Consider the following 23,922-nt stretch of genomic DNA (forward strand, 5'->3'; position numbering starts at 1 on the left):
GATCACTCTGTCAAGCAAGTCTCTTCACAAACCAGCCCAATGCTCATGGGCATTCACTAGAAGTCTTGCGAGCCCTCTTCACTAGCCCGGAGCTCAGCCAAGCTCACTAACGAGCTAATGTAAACCATCCACGAACACAATGGACGCCCTGCTCAGCTGGAAGCCTTCTCACTCAACCTCTTATGACAACAGCCCATTTCAAGTGCAAGGGAAAGAGCATTAAACAGGCCGTGCAAGGCCACGATATCTTGCAGCCTATGGTTGTCAAGCAGCCCATATAGTAGCAAGAAAACCCCTCCGTATAGCCCAAGCAAGGAAGGTTGGCTCCTTCCGTACCGCCCATGCACAGCTCCCATATGCATCAGCCCGTACTTTACGTACGGACTGTTGCGTACTCTCCTACGGCCTGGCTGAACCATACTAGTAGCGTCCTCCAATGCCCGTACAGCAATCCAAATTCCTTTATTTGCCTTCTGGACTATCGTACAGCCACAGGTGACATCAATATGCTAGCCTCTTCTCCTTGACGAGGCCCACCTCGATTTTGAAGCCCCCATCGTCGTTTTACTTCAAGAGGCCAGGCCTTCCTTACCAAAAAGGTATGCGTGGGCTTGCCACATGGCATCTCATGCCTTGGGTTGTCCCCAAGGGCCTCATTTGCCCCTAGGCCCCCTCTAGTGGGGCCTTTTTAAAAGCATACCAATGGCCAACCTTAGTTCTAAGGTTCTTTGGGCCCCTCTTGGCCCTAGAACTTGCATTTTGCCCCCAATGCACAATTCCGTAGGGGTAAACTTGCACACCCTCATCCCGTAACCTAGCCACTTGGTTCTCGGGATCGAGGCCACATGCGAGTATTAAAACTCACGCCCTCGTGACAGCCCGCAATGATGCCAGGGTCTCTTTCATAAAGAAAGAGTTATCACATACTCACATGGATGAGGGTGACTCAATGTCTGATCACCTCACCAAGTTCATGACTTGAGAGAGCAATTGTTGAATATAGATGAGATTATTCCTGATTCAGAGATGATAACCACTACTCTGACTTCTCTTCTGAGTCATATCTCAAATTTCACACCTCGCTGAATTTGTCATTGAGGGGTTGGCAACCCTCTCACTTTTCACGGCCTGATAGGACTTCTGTTGCAGGAAGAGCAAACAAGGAAGAGAAGTATACACATCAGCATGCAAATCAGCCTACACATCAGCATAAAGCTGATTCTGAACAGCCTTCTCACAAGGCTAAGAGTGATGCAGAGAAGCCCAGGAAAAAGGGCATTTGTTATTATTGCAAGAAGTCGGGTCACTACATAGGAGAATCCAAGAAAAGATTTGCCAAGGAAAAGAAAAAGGATTCAAGAATGGCTATCTCACATTCAGCTCCTCATACACATGATGGTGGTGATGCTTCAGCCAACTTAGTGGAAGAAGACTATGCTTTTTTTACTTGCATTTTTTAATTTCCGGTGGCTGCTCACTACACCCACATCTGAGGATAACTCTTATGCTTTCTTGACTTGCAGCTATGACCCTTCAGAGGATGCATCCGCTTTTAGTGTCAATGAGACACTAAAAACATGGTCTTTTGAAAGTGGTGCCTCCAAGCACATCACTTCCAGAAAGTGTCTTTTTGCCTCTCTCCATTCACCACCCATTGGAAAAAGGGTGACATGAGCCAACAATTCTTCTTATTCATTTTGTGGTGTCAGTGAGATTGACCTTACTGCCACAGATGGCACAAACTTCAGAATTTCTGATGTCCTTTATGTGCCTGGCATTAAGGAGAATTTACTTTCAGTGCCCTCTCTCAATAGAGGAGGATTTCAGGTCATCTTTGAAGATGACAAATGTGCAGTCCGAGATAGGGAGAATGACTATGCCTTGAGGTTGTTTGGCACCGTGGTCTTTTTCAGCTTGACATTTATAAGAAAAGACCCGATCATGCACTTACATTATCCACTCTTACTAGCATGCTGCCATGTAGAATGCGGAGTTATGGCATGCCAGATAAAGGCATTTGAGTTATGGCATCTTGATGACGCTTCATAAACATGCTATGGTTGATGCTTTGCCTCCTTTGGAGTCACCTCCCCCTCATGCCTATGAAGGGTGCATACTTGGGAAGATGCAGAGGTTTCCCTTAAAAAACGATGGTGCAATAAGAGTTGTTCGAAAATAACAGCTCATTCATAGTGATGTTTGCGGTCCCATGAGAACTCTTGCATTGGGTGATTATCTGTATTATGTCACATTTAGTGATGACTCCGCAAAATACACTTGGGTCTATGGTTTAAAGAAAAAATTAGATGTGTTTAGGCATTATCGACACTTGGTGGAAAAGGTTGAGAATGAAACTAAACTCAAGGTGCAGACACTATGCACAAATAGAGGGAGGGAGTATATGTCTCATGAATTTGAGGCTTATTTGAATGAGAAAGGCATCACACATCAGCTTATAGTGAGGCTCATCCTTCAGCAAAATGGCAAAGCTGAGTGGAAGAATAGAACTCCTATGGAGATGGATAGATGCATGCTCACGAGCAAAAAGTTGCCTCACAGGTTTTGGCTTGAGGGTCTCATGTGTGCTAACTATGTTTGGAATCGGGCTCACACTAAGGCTTTGAAGACAAAGACTCCCTATGAAGTTTGGCATGGGAGAAAGCCTCCGGTGGAACATTTCCGTGTCTATGGATGTGTTGCATATGCCCATGTGCCTGTTGAGTTCAGACAGAAGCTGTCATACAAGGCACTTAAATGCATATTTGTTGGGTATAGTGCAGAGAGCAAAGGTTATCCTCTCTACAATCCTGCAACACTTAAATACATATTTGTTGGGTATAGTGTAGACAGCAAAGGTTATCCTCTCTATAATCCTGCAACATGCAAGATTTTCGTCAACAGAGATGTAATCTTTTCAGAAAATTCAGCACATACACATGCTGAATTTAATATGCTAGCTTCTTCACATCAGATGATGTTTTTGAGGGATTACTACCCATTGCTTTGTGTTTTGCATATCTAAATCCCTGCTGAAAATCAGCATTTATAGCAATCTCCTCCTATTCCACATGCCCCGATTTCAGCCACTGGCTGATTTAGTTCCTCTACAGGTAGTGGAAGATGCTGTCAGGCAAGAGATTACAGAAATGCACGCAGCCAAAACTATTCCGAATTGGCTGCTCCAAACTCTCACGGAGAGTAGGCTTGATGCTCCTTTGCCTGGTAGAACTCGTAGTGCAGCAAGGCACAAAGGGGGGGCTCTTTCTGTTGAATCAGCTTATGTAGGTAATCTTCTTGATGAGGAAGAGCTTGATACTTTTGGAGAAGCCAAAGACAATGTGCATTGAATGCATGCCATGCAAGATGAGTTGCAGTCTATTGAGAAAAATCAGACCTAGAATCTTGTCAATTTGCCACCAGGAATGAATGCCATGGGTACTAGATGGGTCTTCAAAGTCAAAAGAAGGCCAAATGGGTCCATTAATAGGTACAAGGCACGGCTGATTGCAAAAGACTATGCTCAGAAAAAAGGAGGAAACATTTGCTCCTACTTCCAGGATGACCACGATCAGATCTGTTATTGCTATGGCTACACATTTTATTTGGAATGTTCATCAATTGGACATAAAAACAGCCTTTCTCAATGGAGAATTGTTGGAAGAGGTTTATGTCAAGCAACCTCCTAGCTTTGAAATTTCGAGTAATGCACATCAAGTTTGCAAGCTGAATAAAGCTTTGTACGGGCTGAAACAAGCCCCAGCAAAGGGCTTCATAGCAGTCCAACTGAAAGCACCCTCTACATCAAGAAGGATGGGGGGGATATTCTGGTCATCATTCTTTATGTAGATGACCTGCTGCTCACAGGGTCAAATGAAGAGAAAATTGCAGATTTCAAATCTGAATTGAAAGCCACATTTGACATGTCAGATTTGGGCATGTTACATTTTTATTTGGGGATCCAATTCTTACAAGAGAGCCGTGGCATCATTATGTCTCAATCCAAGTATGTGCAAAAGCTCTTGGATAGGTTCAACATGCAAGACTGCAAGCCTACAGTGACTCCCATGTAGCCAGGGCAGAAGCTTACTATGTATGATGCAGGTGAATCAGTAGATGCCACACTCTACAACTAATCTGTTGGATGCCTCATTTATTCTCCATTTGGTCAATTTGATGCAAAAAACTCAAGCAAGGAGGGATCCCAAAATCACGCTCCATCCAGCCACCAATCTATGCGGGGCTCTCTCTAATCTCTTCTCTGTTCATATGAGGTCCTTTTCCTCTCATGACCACAGCACTTGCAAAGAATCTGCAAAAAACAATAGTGAAGAGAACAACAGTCAGAGCGAATGTTTGTAGCAGGCTGAATCAAAATCAACAGTCCAGAGAATACACGGAGCACAGATCACTAAATCTGAAATCAAGATCTGAACAAGAAACAGATTTGAATGCTTCAGAGTTAGTACAATAGATGAGTCAATGACGGAGCAGATACTGAAAACTACAGAATTTAATTAACACAAGCAGCCCATCTGGATGTAGGATGAAGGAAAGTAAAGAATCTGGAACAAAGTACATTGATATTGAAGTTGCAGAATAGGTAGAAAGTGAAGGAAATGCAAGAAGCAAGAGAGCTGGAGCAAAATGTAAGTTGAATAGAGTGAGAGAGTACAACTTACAAAGGAGAGAAGGTTTTGTCTAAGTGACAAAACCTTATCCTAACCACTAACTGTAGTTAGGAATCCTAACTATGGTTAGGGGGAAAAACCTCTAAAGAGGAAAAATTGCCCCTAACCCACTACATTACATTGGTCACTGCCTAGAATATGGCAATAATCTAACACCCCCTTGCAATGCCAATGTGATGATGTACAAGAAAATGATCAATCACCAAAAGGAGATAAGTTTAGAGCACTGCGAAAGGCCTCAAACTTGTCACGTGGAAGTGCTTTGGTGACGATGTCTGCAACATTGTCATGTGTTGACACATACATCATACTAATCTCCCCTGCATGCAACTTCTCTTTGACATAGTGATAATGAACCCCAATGTGCTTCGTGCAAGCATGAAACACATGATTCTTTGCAACTGCTATAGCAGTCTGACTATCAGTGAGAATTGGAGGAAGACCCTCCAATGAAAGATGAAGATCAGCAAATAAGCGGTGTAGCCACACACATTCAACTGTTGCTGTGAAAGCTGCCCTATACTTAGCTTCACATGAGGAAATAGCCACAATAGATTGTTTCTTGAAGAAATGCAAGCATGTCCCAAAAAGAAACAATTACCACTTGTGGATTGCCTAGTATAATAATCTCCAGACCAATCTGAGTCACTGTAAGCATGCATCTGCAAGTCACCTCCCCGGGAAACATCAAGCCATAAGACTTTGTGCCTTGCAAGTAACGTAAGATGTGTTTTAACAGCTTGCCAATGTGTTGTCTTTGGGCTGTACACATATCTAACAACTGAGACACTACAAACTAAATATCGGGCCGTGTATTGCGGCTCAACCAATGGGAGTCCTAAGGGATATTAAGATAGAAACCTTTGGCTTTGCGTATTGGGTTTGGTTCATTGTAATGGATTTCCATAGCCAACTCAATTCCTATGACATTATACTGGGTCGACCTTTTATGTGACCACATGATTGGTCCATGGTTGGAGCTCTAATAGAGTATACTTATGCAAAGATGAGCACACATGAGGGTAGAACTACAAATATAGAAGGCTCACCCTATGTCGGGAAACCTGTTTGCAAACTAAGTGAGATACCAGTCAGTGGTCGACATCGGTTAATTTGTTCTAAGCTTGTATTGTGGATGTCCGGCAAACAAGAACTGGGATGAATGTTCGTATGCTTCAACGGCAATTCACACAGCAAGGTAGATGGAGCCTAGGTGTTGTATGCAGCACGTCATGCAATAGGCAGGGGATTGCTCCTAGCACTTCGTACAGCAAGCCACGTTGTACGACCTGTGCGCTTCTTCTGACGCAACATCTCCTCGCATGGGAGATGTGATGGAGCTATATGATGACCTGTGCACCTGTGTATGATCTGAGGCTGTACGAGCTGTAACTAATCTCAACCTGAAAGTCTGGGGCTATCGACTTGTACGGCTAACCTGACACAAGTACATCTCTGGACATAGTTGCCATGATGGAGCCTATGTATGACATCACCCCTCCAACAATCCCGAGCCAAGTACCCCATCTACTGCATCGTAAGCACTGTCCTAAGAGTCTGGAGATCTCAATACGTTGTCTGAACTCTCCACCCTCATGGGTCTCAAGAAGGATCTCCTCTGGAGGGGACTCAGGGCTCACCACTATCAGTCTGAGTTTAGAAAATCCGTCATTTGCTACCACTAACGATGTTGTCTGAGATGGCGACATCACCACCATGTCAAAATCTCTCCCAATGGAGTGAAGGAAGATGCGATACTCCCTCGAGAGCCCCCAAAAGTGGAGCATCACCGAAAAGCGAGACACATGATGGGTCGTGTCCATGTCATCAATGATGAACCCATGATACCTTGGAATGAAGTAAACCAGGTGCAGGCCTAGCAAGAGAGGTCTCTTCTCTACAAGGGTCCTAGTGGTGTTGGGGGAATTCAGTTGGTGAAGCAAACCCCCCCCCCCCCCCCTTGATGGTAACCTCCTATATGTGGTCAACCTCGAGTGCCAAACTCTCCTGTATCCAATCTTGCACTTGGCTCCTCATAGGTGTGAGTCCGACCATTCTGTCCATTACTATTGCATCCTGAAGTGACTTGATTTCTTTCTTTACTTGTTGTGTGTCTTTTAGGGAGAGAAGAACCTTCACAGTTTGGGAGTTGAGGATGCTGCCATTTTATCTCCTCTGACCAAACCAATGGTCACCACCAAGATTCGGTCCTCTGAAAAACAAACACAAACTCTTTGCCACTGCTAAATGTAGGCCATTATATGGGCTATCCATAGGTGCAATTCATTCCTTGGTATGTGCCTTGTAGGCCTAGTTAGGGACAGTTAGGACACTTGGTATAATTAGCACATGTACCAGCTAGTACAGATAGTACCACTAGGACACCCTGTCCTAGGGTTTCATCATATAGGGTGTACTTTGTACATCATTGCAGCAATTAATTACAGCAGCTCATTTTTGTCTTCATTGCTTCATTCTTTGAGCTTCCATTGCTTGCCCTAGTCTACAATTGGTATCAAAGCGGGTTTTCTGAAGCAGTTGTTCGTGAGGTGTTAGAAAGCATCTCTGAGGGTCTATGAAAGCTTGACAAAAGTATCTGGGTTTTGATCCGAGCGTATGATTCCAGAGGTCTTGACAGTCTACTCACCCATCGTGGAAAGTTTGTGACAGTCAAAATCAGAAGGCATTATCTCGCTCTTATCGCATGTTCTACAATCATAGTTGGGTATTGTGGATTTCTATTCAAAGTGAAGCGTCATTAGCAGATCGCTCATGCAGATTAATCTTTCAAGCTCGGATCGCTGGCAGAGGAAATGAGTTGTTTGTGGGAACATGAACCCTATCTAGCAGGGGATCAGCCAACCAATGCGGATATTTGCATATGTCGCCTAAGCTACGCCATGCATGTGTTGTGCTGGAACACTTCATGGACTTCGAAATTCTGGTGGAATTTGCTGCTGCAACTTGATGGAGAATCGTGTTTTTTGCAGCAGTGCCTCTCTAGACAACGATATAATCCAAAGCTGGTAGTAAAAGTTCAATTTAGGTGAATGGGTTCCTCAAGCGCAACCCACGTAGACCGATCAGTTTTCAAAGCTTGTGATGAGTGATTTTCTCGACGCGCAAACCTTAGTAGAAATTGGCAGCTGAAACTTGTATGTATGTGTTATGAGTTACATTCGGCCTGATCACCTTAGCTTTGTTGCTGAAGGATATGGATGCTCTTGCCAAAGTATTTGCTGCTATCTTTTGGAGATACTTGTGGTGAAGATTTGGTTTTTCGAGCTTGTACTGTAGGAGGTTATCTTGGCGATTATGCTGTGGTGACCATCGTGCCCTGTGTGGGTGGTGACCACCGTGCCCTGTATGTCGTTGGCTGGGTACAGTTATGAGCATGCAGATTTTCTTTGATCTTCCCCTATTCACATCAAGGGGGGGATTGTTGGTAGATGATCTTCATAGGGGTAAAAAGTCTCTCATATGATTGGTCCAATGGTGTGGGAGTTCGTATATTATTGGTCCATGCATGAAGTAAATGGTTGATTGGATCATATGGTGGTCTGACCAATGCATGTACGTGGCAGCTAACCTTGTGCTGCTTGGTAAACCGATGCATGGTGGTTTGGAAGATACTCGTAGCAAGTCATGGCCGTGGCTGAGGCAGCAATACCACATACCTATAAATCTATGAGAACGCAATGTACTCCTTTCTTTTGTCCAAGCTCTCACTATGAGAGTGCTAGCAGGTCGATGTCATAGAGTCTTCTTTCTATAAGCCAACAAACCCGGTTGGGTTGAGGCATGGTGTTTGGAACCTTGTAACGGAGTTGTCCCTCCTTGATTTTCATATACATATCAAATCCAAACTAAAAATGCCCATAGTGGGTCAAAGGCCCAACCGGTTAGAGAGGCCCACGTCAAGACATACGCCATCATGTTCACGGGGGCTGGGAAAACTCAAGTCAAGGAACCTCTGCACAATAATAGGACTTGGTAGGGTACACGAACAGCAGGATTGCTAGCATTTTGGGGTTCATCCAGAACCCGCAAAAAGTATTCTAGACTAACATTTCTACTGCTCTCATTTTTCATAAACAAAAAACTTCTAACAGAAAATCCGGAAACGTTCTGCAACATTGCATCATATTTTGAATGTAGAACTAACATTACTGATTGCAAATCACCATTGCAACATAACTCAGAAATGAACAACACTATTGGATTGCAGAGAATGGATCAATAGACACGATGATAACATAGAATAATTGGAAGGTTATTTGGTTGTGGGAATTCTTTCCTGAGTTGCTTTTCGGTGTGTGGCTGTTAAGCTCTATTGCATGCACCCAAAGACATTTGCTATGTTTGAGCTTGGCCTTTTGCTAGCAGTCAGGGTGGTATATTGACGTCAGAATCCAATTATATTGGACATCTTTTGCAACATTTTCAGTATGAGGATTGCAAGCCAGTATCCACACCATTAGAGCCTAGTTTTTACTTCTCTTCTGAGGATGGCAGTGGTGCATGTGATATCACTCTCTATCAGCAAGCAGTTGGTTGTTTGATTCATTTATGCCATACTAGGTTAGATCTTTAGTATGCTGCACAGTTGAGCAGATATATGCACAGCCCCCGTGTCTTTAGGTACCTCAAAGGAACTCAACGTTTGGGCCTTCTCTATGAGGCCGATTCTTCACTTGTTATACATGGATTCACTGATAGTGATTGGGCTGGCTGTACTGACACCCATGTGTCACATAGTGGCAACAACTATTTCATGTTGGGTACTTTATAGAGCAGCTTTTACAGCTCTACGATGGAGTCTGTTTGGCTCTGGAAATTACTTTTGCAAATCTTTATGTATGTCAGATTGCTCCTACCGTCATATTCATTGATAGTCAGAGTGCTTTGGCTATTGCATGGAATCCCGTTTTCCATGCCTGCACAAAGTATATTGAGGTTCACTATGACTATGTTAGAGAGAAAATATCAACAGGTGATATTCTTTGTGCTAATATGGCTAACTTCTATGAATCTTTGCCTCAGTATGGAGATGATGGATTAGTAACCATACCTGCAAATGTGGTTACTCGGGCCTTCAAGAAAAAACCCTTACAACCCTTTATCTTGACCCATTTCAATCAGTCTAAAGGGGCATGGAGTAAGCCAAAATGGTCTAATCTTTGACAAATATAGAAGGTTCAATTTTCATTGACCAGAATAGATTGATTTTAGTACAATCATGGCTTATTACTCATTCATTTATACAATGTGGTAATATAGTTCGGAAATAGGTTAAAGGAATACCAATGGGACTTTCATGCTCGCCATTATGGTGTAATTTATATTTGTTCTAGTACGAGTCGTCTTTCATTTTGAGGCTCATGAAACTTGGCAGAGTCAATATGTTACCACTCTTTAAACACATGTATAGGTACATTGATAACATTCTAAATATTAACAATAATGTTATAAAAGATTTTCTTCATCCAAATGCTATTTGAGATCAAAATAATCCCTTTTAGATTTATCCTTTAAGAGTTGTCTTATGTTCCTGTTCCCATTGAAGACAACCTGGCAGATCTTTTTACGAAGGCTCTTCCTCCGTCTGAAGCTTTTAGGCCAGCTTTGAACTTATTGTCTTTTGTGACTTCATCTGTTACGCTCTGTACAGTCATAGGTTGCTATATCTCTACGTTAAATGAGGAAGAGATTGGTTTTCATGCAAGGACTAGGTTGGGACTAGGTTTTGATTCAAGGACTAGGAAGATGCTCTTGGGAATTTTTGTCGTTAAATTAGGAAGAGATAGGTTTTTATTCAAGGACTAGGTTGTAGTTTTGGAAAAAAAGGTGATTGTAAGGGAGTGGTGAACCGATAGTTGGGGGAGGCGCACTTGGCTAGTTGCAAATGGGGAATGATTGAGACTTGAAGATTGAATGTGAATCACCCTAGGAGGTGATTTGGTTGCACTAGAATGATAGTCTATGAGGGAAAACCTCTTAAGAGTTGAGAGATTGTGGCTGGGAACCAGTTCACACAGCCACGGTGGGGTATTTGTGAGAAGGGCTATATTGTTGCGCATGATTTGTTGAAGCAAAACCACCTACTGTTATTGTGAATTAGTTGTTGGGGTGATGGGCAAATCGTTGTGCAAGTCTATGCGTCAATCGAATGCATGCGATGTAGGGGATCTCAGCGATCGCTGGTAGCTGCAGAGCCGCCTATTAGTTCGTTTACTGAGCGTTTAAAGGCTTTTGAGTATTGCGATTGGAGACTGTGGGACAGCACAAGATTCAGATGGCTTAGGGGATGCTAAAGGAAAGGATTTGGCATTTGATGGCATGAGTTAAAAGAAAAACTCCCTAACTTGGGTTGAATTCGAACGAGTGTCCAAATGCGATCATGTTAGATATCAAATCAAATGGCAAGGCATGATTTAGATGATTATCATGCCTTTTTGCACCATCTAGTAAAATTTCATGCACCAAAATATGAATTTGTGGTCAATTTGTTGCATTAGTTAGTAACAAAGAAACATGAGTTTTGCTCCAAGAGTGAATAGAGTTTAAAAAGCTAAGCATTTACATGTGCATGGAATGTAGACTAATCCATTCAAGGAGTCCTTGGAAACACCCCACTTGTGTGGAAGGTTGCATTGATGATCTCAATTAATATGGTGGGAAGAGAGAACTGCATTGCATTAGGGTTTGTCTTTAATACTAATGATGACTTGGCAATGAAACATACCGACTCTCTTATGGGGGATGTGAAATTAGTGTTAGTGGCTTTAAAGTTATATGCATATTTAACCTTCTAGAATTGAGGAAACATATGGACCTTTGAATAAATTATATTTTTTTGCTATTAAAATAGGAGATTTATAAATCTTTTATTATTTTTTATCACTCATATTTTTTGGCTCGCGCGCTTTTTGTTGCTCACTTTTTGGTAATCCTCACTCTGAGTGAGGCAACTGCAAAACGAATCAAGAAAACGGAGAAACCCCTTTTGCTGTGAAGGAGGGTCATCGGCTTAATTTGAGGATAGAAGGGGCACATGTTTATGCATTTGTTCGAAGTTAAAGACCAATCAAAGCGAGCAACTTTGACTAAGGTCAAAGATAATAATGTTTCTTTCGCACACATAGTCCTAGATCAAAGTCTTTGCAGCAAAGGATGTAACTTTAACATGAACCTATCAAGCCCAATGACCGTGTTCGTATGTATGGATTGCTCTTAGGAAGAATAGTCTAAATCATGAGCGCCAAACTTGTGCAGAAATTGCGAGTAGCAATGCAGCCTAGTGACCATGTCTATGAGGTGGATATGGCATGTGTAAACTATACAAAGTTGTATAAGGTTACATCAAGAATCGATATCCCCTTCCTAGAGGATGACTTGATTCATAGGCTGGAGTTCTACAAATATTGACCTTTGTATTGGTTATATGTATAGCCGAGGAAGAAAGCTATAAGATAAGATTTCAAAGTAGATATGGCCATTATGAGTTCCTTGTACTCCCTTTTGGATTCTCGAATGCTTCTCCATGATTTCAAAAAAAGGAAACTTAGTTGAGGAGTTAAAACTTAAGTGAAGGATAGGTTTGAGGAAGACTCAACTTGGGGCAAGTTTACAAAAGAACTTTCCCAATTTTGTTTAGGAGTAAATGCTTGAAGACGGGAAGCATGTTATGTATTGCATGCTAATCCTCGGACTAGTAGACGTAATCCATCAAGGAATTAAGGGATCTAGAGGACTTGGGCAATATCAAAGGCCCAGTTGGCTATGTTTAGGTAGGGATGCTTATTAAAGCAGGATGCTCTTCTATAAAAGAGTCGCTAAGGCTACTATGGATTCATTCCTATACTAAATGGTCTCCTATGGATCGAGAGCATAGAACCCTACCATCTACATAGCAGATCATGAGATACTATGCCAAAGGTTCCTTCTCAATGGGATGCCAAAGCTATAGGCATGGGCTTGTGGGAGTCTGATCTCTAGTCCACATGTTCAAGGGTGGCTAGGAGGTGAGTCACTTGTCGACTGATCCGTCTTTAGGGTTAGATCCTAGAGGGGACTCTTCAGGGCACGCAGGAAAATGAATGGGGGGAGGGAGGAAGGCAAGGAGGAGAGAAGAGCAAGCTCGAAGGAGGCAGAGCAGGGATAAGCTTCCTGTGTCAAAGCCTCTCCAATTAAAAACTATCTGAAAACAGTATTCTTTAATGGTGACCTCAAGAAAGAGGTTAATCTGCAGCAGCCCCAAGGTTTTGAAGTCCTAGGACAGGAAGAGGATGCTGCCTTTAGTCCTAGTAGAGGCAAAGGATCTAACTAAGCCCATCCCTAAAGGCATGAGGACCATTGAAAATTTGCTTATTACCATCAGTCACTCGAAAGAAGCACAAACATCATTCAAGAAACCCCGTCATTCTCTGTGAGCTCCAATGATGATCTAAAAGATAAGTTATGTTAGACATGTAAATGATCACAACTCCTCCCGTTTCTGTCTAGACACTAGTAATATCATAGTAGAAGGCATGGCAGACTTGTGTTCTAGACTCGAAAGGAAATAACGAGTTTTCAAGTGAGATATGTCACTACAAAAGCATCATCATCTCCTATTCACGTCTCCTATCATATTCAATTAATTAATTAGTTTTGGTGCATGGAGGCTTAATTAAGCTATGTTTATATCTATGGCTTGATTTATTTATACTTTAATTAACCTATGTTTTTCTATGGCTTAATTTATTGATGCAATAATTAACCTATGTCTCTCCATGGTGTTGGTAAACTGAAAGGAAAGAGTAGAGTGGACACAAATTCAGAATACTTGCATTATAGAATGAAAATGAGTGAGGTCCTTATGTAGGCACCTCTTACATGCTCACTGACATCACTAATGACTTCAGAGGTCCACAATCATCTCCTCAATCTGCTCCTAGATTCTCTCAATCATCCTATGTGGCTTTCCACCAGCTAACTGTGCTTATGGGCACCTAACTGTGCCTCTAGCACTCACACATAGAAACCAAGGTGTGCCTGAGGCATACACCTTGAGATATCCCAACAAACCCCCCCTCAAGGGAATGCCTCAGACTATGTCAAGGATACAGCTAGCACAAGGTGTCTCATGCCATCTCATGGTGGTCATGGATCTATCAATGGCTAGGATCTCAAGCTAGCAAGGGTTCCCATGGGTGTAAGGTAAACAAAAAGGGATACAAAAGGACCTTCCAATGGTTATCTCCCTTGCATGTACATGCACACAATGTCTGCAGGAGGTACCATGGAGCAAAACACATACACATGGCCTACATCATAAGGTGACCAGAGGTGTTTACAAAACACAAAAAACACAATAGTTTATTTCATTCATTTTGGAGGACTATCTAGGTTGAGTACGTTGACTCAACATAAAAAGAGAGATCTGGAGCATACATAGAGATGATTTAAAATGCATAATCTTCAAAGGATGCCTCATCTTGTGGAGGCACATCAACTGAAAGTAGATTGGCATTTTCTGTCTTTGCTTTGGCTCTGCAAAACTTCTCATGATGATTGTTTTTGCCACAGTGTTTGCATGGATTGATTTTGAAGCAGTCCTTTGAAAGGTGATTTGTCTTTCCACAATGATTGCAAGGTGTAAACTTGCCCTTCTAGATTTTTACAGCACAAGCTGTGTCATTGCCTTTCCTGAGCTCCATGTGCCTTTCTTCTTCTTGGAGAGTAGAGATAATACCTTCAAGATTAGGATTAGGAAGATTTTTCAAAGTGGTAACAATATGATCATAATCTTCAGGCATACTCTTAAGCAACACTGCCATAGCATCATCTGTAGTGATAGGAGAGTTGATAGAAGCAAGTTGAGTCATAAGACTCCGCATGTAATTGACATGGGCTGCCAAAGGAGTGCCACTAACCATCTTCAATTCAAAGAAAGAGATTTTAAGTGATAATTTAGAGATGTGAGAGCTAGCACCAAAAATCATGTCAAGCTTCTGCCAAGCTTCTGAAGGAGACTCTAAGTCAGAGATGTGATGAATATAATCATCTCCTAAAGCAAGAGCAATGATACCATATGCTTTCTCCTCTCTAGCGGGATCCCTTGCCGGGCGTGTCGGAGCTGAGGATTCTCCAGCATTGGAGGTTGTAGAAGGAGAAGTTGAAGTCGGTTTGACAAGTCCCCAGAGGTTTTCCCTCATCAAATTTTACCTTCATCTACCATGTGTGGAAGCCCTTCCATTGAACTTATCTATATTCAATATGGTAGCCATGAGAGGGTCTAACCCAGGTATTGGGCAGTGTCTTCTCTCTTACAAGGCTAGAATAACAACTGAAAGGCTTCCAAATATAAGCATTTAATGTAGCAAAGACTAGTGACCAAAATTCAATCAATGATGCTTTTTCTTACATGCTTCATAGAGGTGGCTAAAATGAAAGCTTTCCAATCAAAACCAGGTATAGCAACTCAAAGCAAAGCTGAAGCCACACTTGTACTGATGTTATTGAAAACTTCAAAAAACCAGAAATGCTAGAATAGCATCTTATGTAGCATCATCTTCAAAAACTTGTCAAAACTGTCAAAATCAAAAGACTGAACTTGGAGGGCTTGTATGTCACTCTTCAGAGCAAAGGAAAAGGGGGTTTCTAAGGCAAAAGAGAGCTTATATACCACAAAAGGTCCACTGAGGAGAAAGGGCGCAAAAACACGTCAGGGCGCCGTAGCTTGTCTCTCCATTTTCGACTGGTTTTTCTCTGTTTTCAGCTTGAATATGCAGCCATTGCTGCTCAGATTTCAGCACAGGATAGTTCTAGGTATGGACAATCTCCCTCTGAAAGGAATTAGAGAAGCATGGAGCATTCTGAGATAAAACGCAGGAAGTAGGGTCGACGAACTGCGTGAAATGGCGATGAAACGAGCCCGTGATTCTTCAATTCCTTGCAGCCAGGGGTTCGCCCCTTTGAGGTGTATCTCCAGCAGGAAGGGTGTGGAGAATGGCAGAGAAATGGAGGAGAACAGGCTTAAGAAAATTTTGGGAAGAATAGGAAGAGATGGTGAAGAAGAAGATGGAGAAGAAGATGATGATGTGGCAGAAATGGGATCAAGGGGGATCAAATGGCTCTGATACCATGTTAGTAAACTGAAAGGAAAGAGTAGAGTGGACACAAATTCAGTATACTTGCATTATAGAATGAAGAAGAGTGAGGTCCTTATGTAGGCACCTCTTACATGCTCACTGACATCATTGATGACTTCAGAGCTCCACAATCATCTCCTCAATCTGCTCCTAGATTCTCTCAATCATCCTATGTGGCTTTCCACCACCTAACTGTGCTTATGGGCACCTAACTGTGCCACTAGCACTCACACATAGAAACCAAGGTGTGCCTGAGGCATACACCTTGAGATATCCCAACACATGGCTTACTTTATTTTATCCATAGACTCGAAAGTGAGCCCTACCACTAGGCTATTAAGTAATATTATATACCTTTTTCCTTGTAATAGTATTATAAATCCTCCCTCATCCCCCTCGCCCTTTGGGATGTCCTTTCCTCTTTAATGGCTTTCATAAGTGGTCCCCCCCCCTATAAGTCCCTCCATCTTTAATGCTCCTCCCTCCCCGCCTCCCTCTTTTATTTCATTGAAGCTCTCTCCCTCTCCACATGAGACTAATTATTGCCCCCCCTCCCCCATTTATGCTTAAATATTTTGCTATCATATACCACTCCCCTCTCCCCCCATCCCCCAACTAATTGATTAATATGAATTTTTCAATGTTAGGGACACCTATTTGAGATATGTCACCACAACGCATTTAAGTTCTATTTGCCTACTCTCTTGAAATAAAACTGAGAACTATTTCTTTTGAGAGAAGCCTAACATAAGGGATATTTAGTCGAAAGTAGGCAATGCCAACTGATCCTACAATTGGCAATATGTGGTTACTTAACCGATTTCGTTCAGAAATTTGATCATATATTAAAAATGAAAGAGACAAGCTGGAAAGGATTAAAGACAGCCTGAAATTTCTCGTGGAGAAAACCCATACCTTCTTCTGTTTCTCATGAGCACTTGAAATGTGTAATCTTTCCAACTCAAAGGATCTCTCTAGTTTTTGTAAGCATTCTTGGAACTCTTCTTCCATGTCCTGAGTTAAAAAGAAACATATGAACAAGCTGTTGCAATCTGAACTATTTTCAAGAGAATCATGTGTTTCGTATTCGAAACCATTTGAGCAAGTTCTTTCAAACATAACTTTAGCTTAGAAAAAGTTTTATTTTTGGGTTGAGGGGGGGCGGGGGAGGCATCTTTTTGTTGAAATTTATTGTTATGGTTTTTTTCCCCTAGAGAAAGGGCATTTTTTAAGTATGTAAGAAAATCCAAGAGCAAAGCTCAAGGGAGAAATAGATCATGCAAGGCATGAGAAAAACCAACACACTAGTGGGGTAAAATCAAGCTCTTGTAAGAGAGCAAAAGAGAATCCAAGGTTGAGGCTGAAAGTGCCACCTCAACCTTGTGGAGGACTACGAAGAATGGGGAGCCACTCCACTCCCTGAGGAAAACAGTCCTCTTGGCAGAGGCTGCCCAAGAAGGGCTCTGCATGCTCCCCAAACGACCACCAAGGTGTGTATCGTATCTGTCCAAATATTGGCCAATGTGTGTATAGGGTGGACGTAAGAATCATCTAAGGCCTCTCCATACTGAACCATTTGGAACTGTAATGGCACCTTATGGTCAGACCCGGGAAACTTCTCGGAGTCTTATACAGGACGAGACATAGTCTTTTACACGAACACACACTAGAGCCCAGAGCGTCCACTACCGATAGTCAGTGGCTACACATGGGAGCCAGCCTTCAAGGATGAGACGAGGGATACAGGAGGAGTCCGAGGATCAGGCGGGGTCGCAGTATTGTACAGGTCTTCCCTCGCTGGAGCCATCTCCATTAAGAGGAAGGACGCACACTCCCGATTCATGTGGATCCGGATCCGACGCACAGACACCCATGACCTTTTCATAGCAATATGCTACTTCCTGCCAGACACATCCCACTTCGCCAGAGTGGCACGAGAAGAGGGTGAGACATCGCCATATGCACCCTTACATCAGGATATCCCAGACCTTTCAGCCCGCGGGGAAGTTCTCCTTGTTGGGGACTTCAACGCCAGGACGAGTACGCGACAAGCACCACTCCTGGACTTCCGAGATGACTCTATCATGCTTCCAGACATGGACCTAGACAGAGCAGGTATGACTAGGACCTCATCGGATCGACATAGGCCTGTTACACCATATGGACACGCGCTCCTTGATTTGGGCAGGATGCATGATCTCATCATCTACAACGGGCTCGACATATGGCCCTCCTCAAGTGGTTTTACTTGCTTCCTACACGGATGGGGCACTAGTGTAGTAGATTACATCATGGGATCCCCTACCTTCACTTCATGTATCACCGACTTCACCGTAGCACCACTCCCTGCAGGAGCTGTGATCACACATACCTATTCTTCACTATCGCCACCCCATGCTTAGCCACACCACACACACCACATAGGAAGCACGACACCTACCACGACATACACTTTAATCACAGCCTCTCATCGGCCTACTCTGGACGCCTAAACAGACTCCTAACCTACATCGATCACATACCACTCATAGAGGACCGTGCTGCCCTGATTAGCCACACACTCCACGAGGCTACCCTCCAAATCTTTCCCCACACCACACGGTCTACTAGACCACCACCTCTTGGTTCTGTACCTTGCAACAATTGGTACGATGCGGAGTGCAAGGCTTATCACCGACAGCTCTGACTTGAAACCAGATGTCACCTCCCAAACACACCAGACACAGTGCGCAAGTACCAACGTCTCGTACGTCGAAAGAAGTAGGCTTTTCTTCGTCAAAATGAGGAGGAGCTGCTGCACATCTTGTACAGCAACAACTCTAAGGATTTTTGGCGGAGATTCCTTGAGCGTAGGTCCCCATCATCCCTCACTGACACGAGAGTCTGGCACACGTATGCACACCATCTATATGATGTCCCACACCAGCCCACTCCAGACCTCATACACACACCTCGTCCCACCACTTGCACGTTGTTCACTAGAGGGGAAGTCAAGGACGCGACATTGAAACTGCACAATGGCCGAGCTAAGGATCACGAGGGGCTATGCACTGAGTTTATCGCATATGGGATTGACACGTTAGCCCCGATCCTAGCAAAGCTATTCAATGACGCTGTTTGCCTTGGCTTCCCCCGCACTTGGACACTCAACACCATCACCCCCATCCATAAGGTAGGGGATCCCATGGACCCGAGTAACTACAGGACTATCATGATTGGACATGTGATGTCCAAGATCTATGCAGCTGTATTGGATGCATTGGTTAGCCTATTCGCAGAGATGAGAGGGCTCAGAGCAGAGGGTCAGTCTGGTTTCAGGCGAGACCATGGGACTATGGATCACATACCCACACTCAAGAGTGTCATTGAGGAGGCCAGATCATGGAAGGAGAGGGTATACTGTTGCTTTGTGGATTTCCGCAAAGCCTTTGACACAATACCTCGAGCTCGTCTTATCACACGCCTACAGACACTGGGATTTGACCAGAAGATCATCTGGGCAGTCATGGCACTGTATGAGAGAGTCTCAGGCCGAGTTCATACATGCGCAGGTTGGACAGATGAGATCCTGAGTACCATAGGGGTCAAACAGGGTTGTCCCTTATCATCGACCCTATTTGGCCTCTACATCGATGAGCTTGAGACTTTCATGGGGACGTTCGGAGGGACCAGTTGATCACTTGCCGAGATCATCATTAGGATTCTTCTTTATGCAGATGACGTGGCACTTTTGTTGTCCACACCTGAGGGGCTCTAGCGACACCTGGATGCACTGCAGGCTTTTTGTTTATCCCATGATTTGGAGGTCAACCTTGGCAAGACCAAGGTCATGATCTTTAACACCTCTCGAGCAAACATGCAATGGAAACAGTTTACTTTTAAAAACTTTGGGTGGGTCACCAGTTGAGATCGTATCCTCATACACTTACTTGGGGGTCATCTTCTCCGGCCCGATCTTCACGATGAGACCAACGATGCAGGCCAGACTGAGCAGGGGATACGCCTCACTGGCTCGGCTAGAGAGACAATGCTTTCACTCCCACTTCCAGGACCCTGGACCAAGGCTCTTCTCTTCGACTCGTTGGTCCAACCAGCCGGTATGTATGGCAGCCCTTGTTGGGGGCCTGATATGTCAGAGATAGAGTGGACACGGGTGGAGCGCTTGCAGATCCTCATGCTCTCATGGATGATCCGGGGGAGACCGTCTGTACCACATCACATCACTCAGGCCGAGTTTGGTGCTTCTCCACTCCAGCTAGATGCAGCCTTTCATACCATCACATATCTACAACGGGTAAGATCATATGGGGACTGCACATTAGGGAGACAGAGGTTGCCATGGTTGGCTCTCGATTCCTCCATGAGGTTGGCAATAGAGGGAGACGAGCGATGCTGGTATGCACGGACTCATAGATGGTTTGTGAGACTAGGATTCCACATCGATAGGATACCTCCTTTTCAATACAGTTTAGATGCCCCTCTGGTACTCCCACCCACCATCTCAATTGGGCCACATACCAACCAGGTCATTCGAGAGGATCTCCTGCAGCTACATACCTTTAGGACCTGGTTGGAGCCGAGGGAGCTTCTAGTGAAGCTGAGTTTCTACAGAGATTACTGTCTTCGCATTTCGAAGGAGGGATTCATCACACCATCGGGGTACACTGAGCTTCATATGCCTCACTCACTATGGATCTCCATCGGATAGTTTCGGGTATCATCACACTGCCTCTGCATAGAGAGCGGCAGAGCAAAGGGGATTCCTAGGGAGCATCGCTTATGCATATTGTGCGACTGTCAGGAGGTTGAGTCGGAGGAGCATTTTATTTTCAGGTGCCCAGTGTACTACGAGATCCGAGGTCGCTACCACTGCCTCTTCAGAGACGGCGGCTCCGAGCTCCTTTCCAGATTCCTCGCCTACCGAGATCAAAGATGCCTCACGGCCTTCATTCACGAGGGAATCCGACATAGAGAGTACTTACTTAGGCGACGGGGTTTGGCCACATCATCAGACACCTCTCAAAGCAAGATCACAGAGCTCTTCCCATCGAGTGACATTGATCGCCCAGTCTCTAGCCACCGACGTGACAAAGACCTCGACCCGACGATCGCAGCACGACACAGGAGACATCGAGGGGACACACAGATCACTCTGGGAGACCTCCCGTCATTGTTTAGACCCGGGATACATCCCACGGGAGTCACGGTGGCTCTGGTCTTGCGTCGAGCCTCGTCCAAGAGACTGAGACGCACGGCACCCCTTGACAGGCACGAGCGTCCCATCACTGGCTATGCACCAGCCAGAGGGACATGACATACGGAGGATTCTGCTCCACTCCACTCCTTTTCTTTTCATTGTTACATCTAGATGTATTTGATTATGTATGATCGGACTTAGGATTCAGCACGGGTGATGATGCTCGTTTCAGTAGCTCCACCCTTACTGTGATTTGTATCAGGTTTTCTTTCAGTCTCATAGACCCATCGATCTTCCGAAGACTCTAATAATATTTCTTTCTTTCTTTCTTTCTTTCTAGCAACTGGATCTCAAATATGCCATGCTGATATGCTCACTAGAATCTCCCATGATGTATCCACGGAGGCATGTGCACGTCTATAACGAGAGACAAGAACATCTCCAAAGATCATGGCTCAACCAAATGTCATCGAACTAAAAAATCCCAAGACGAGTCATGCCTCCCGTTTAAAATTTGAGGCCCTAAAAGAGCATGACTCAACCAAATGTCATCGAACTGAAAGAGCCCAATACGAGTCATGCCTCTCATTTAACACTTGAGGCCCTAGCCAAACTAACACAACCCAAGTCATGAAGAAAGGAGAAAAGGTGCTCCATAAGCTAGCAATCCCCTTCTAGGTGATCCTTGCTTGTCTGTAGTCGCACAGGCAATGCTGAATAGACTCCAGAGCAGACAAGCAATGAGTCTACCCAAACACAGACCTCCACTAGCTCACTGCAATCCCTTCATGAATAGAGAGACAAAAGAGAAGAGTGGTTTTTCTATTCCTGAGGGATTACCAAAGTCTCTTACAAAATGATTTTGGCAAGTCAACAAAAATCTGAAAATTATCCCAATAATTCAACGAAAACTTCCTGACATTACTGACCATGTAGCAAAAGAAGGGAAAGCTCTTCTCTTAGTGCCCTGTATCAATCCATTCCCACTCTCGGGGTCCTACTGCAATACTTTATGGGGACACCTCTATAGAGCCAAATCCTCCATGAACCCAAGGGAATGTGATTTGGCTTAGGATCTAGATACCAACCTGAAGCCAAAAACACTACTCCACGTGACCTACAACCTTGGCAAGCTGAAATGGAATATGCATAAGTATATTATCTGCACAGCTAGAAAACCTGCCCCTAGCAACAACATCAAAGAGTGAGACCTATCACTTGGAAGAACCCAATCCTCTGCTCAATTCTGCATGCACTTCCTCTAAGGTGACTTACTGATTGGGTGGAAGGTTTTTGAAATCCTTCAACCCACTAAGGAAGCAAGACCGCTCTCCCATCTAGACCATTGCATATAATGGTAAGTACCACGTGGTATGTCATGATGATTAAGCATGCTCATTCCACATGATAGGCAGCCTATCAACCTCTTCCCGATAGGAAGGGAGAACTCTTCGAAGAGTTAAACTGAAGTTGACCCAAGTTTCACGATAGCAACTGTAAAAGGGGACGAGGGAGCCCTAAGATGGGCTGAGGTAAAGATCCACCTAGTATTATCCATCCAATCTCCACCTGTGGAAGGAGAACATGACTATATGCTCTGAATGAAAAAATCCTTCCAAGGATATTGAGCCTCCTTCCCATGTGGGTAGGATAAGCCACCCTGGCTCTAGTGTCTACCAAAACCACTCAAAAGAAAATTCCTTATTGGCCTCTTGAGCTGAGTGATGCAATCCGTAGAATGCCACCACCAACAAGAGCATATAAGCCATGTTGTGGCTAGTAGTACCTCGTTGACCACCACCACCCTGGCAGCAAGGTCAAGTTTGGCTAAATCCCCAAAAAAGGAGTTTCCTCCTCATATCCTCCAACACTGGAGCAAATGGCTACGAAGGAGATTTGGCAAGACAGCAAGACTTCTCACTCAGCACCCCTCTCCCAACAAACCCAAGAGTATGGAGACCTGTTTCTAAAAAGATGCAAGAAATTGCAAAATCAAGCGAGTAAGTTGACAGACTTAAAGAAATGAATGCCCAACTTCCTCTTAGGAATGAAGAAACATACATTGCTAAAGATATTCCGGACACAAGGATTAATGATGCTTGAGTAAATGCAAATCCTTCAAAGGAACTGCCATTGAACAACAGCTTTAGTTATTGCAGCTCTTGACGAAAAATCAGCACAAATTAAAATCCGCAGCATCAGTGGATTGTGTCTCAAATGGATGCAGATAAAAAAACGGAGGCTAAGGTTGCGAAACTAGGGACATTCAACTGATAGAAACTTTTGAAAAGGAACTAGACTAGTTGGTTAGTATCATGGATGTAGTAGGTGAAACCAGTGATCGATTTTAGCACCTCATACTAGACTAGGGACATTCAACTGATCAACATTTTTGAAAAGGAACCAGACTAGTTGGTTAGTTTCATAAATGGAGTAGGTGAAACCGGTGATCGATTTTAGCATTACTTGTTTTACTAATCTCCTTGGATCTCAAGGAGAGTTAATACTCTCATCTCTTGAGGCTTGGACAAATTGTGCAGAGACAGACTAAAAGCTTTGCCCTCTACTTAAAAAGATCATAGGGATGCCCCTCTATCTCTAGATGAACTAACAAGTGCAGTTCAAAATATGGCAAATGGAAAAACACGGCTTGGGTTGTGGGATTTACAAAGAAATCTGGGAATACATTGGACTTAATATTCTAGAACCTTGATAGGCAACCTTAGAGGAGGGTTTTCTCCACATTCACCTCAAGCAGGATAGTACAAAATTAATAACAAAAGAGGGGAATAGGAGTCTTTTAAGAAGTAATAACCTATCTCAATCCTGATAACAAAAGAAGGGAATAGAAGTCTACCAAATAATAACCTGTCCCAATGTTGAATTGCAACTATAAGATTTT

At 43.7% G+C, this 23,922-nt stretch overlaps 1 protein-coding gene across 2 annotated transcripts in view; it reads right to left on the minus strand.

The window, feature by feature from the left end:
* The window catches only part of LOC147896599 (dynein regulatory complex subunit 2-like), a 198,614-nt gene that overhangs the window by 80,376 nt on the left and 94,316 nt on the right, over positions 1–23,922 (minus strand). For both annotated transcript variants that reach the window (XM_087382005.1, XM_087382004.1), the window contains exon 6: positions 16,739–16,837. In XM_087382005.1, coding sequence (XP_087238131.1) covers positions 16,739–16,837 — 99 coding nt within the window. The remainder of the gene's footprint in view (positions 1–16,738; positions 16,838–23,922) is intronic.

Source organism: Dipteris shenzhenensis, chromosome 11, assembly GCF_047967505.1.
Source record: "Dipteris shenzhenensis isolate YYH24624 ecotype China chromosome 11, Dip_SZ_1.0, whole genome shotgun sequence".
Lineage (NCBI taxonomy): Eukaryota > Viridiplantae > Streptophyta > Polypodiopsida > Gleicheniales > Dipteridaceae > Dipteris > Dipteris shenzhenensis.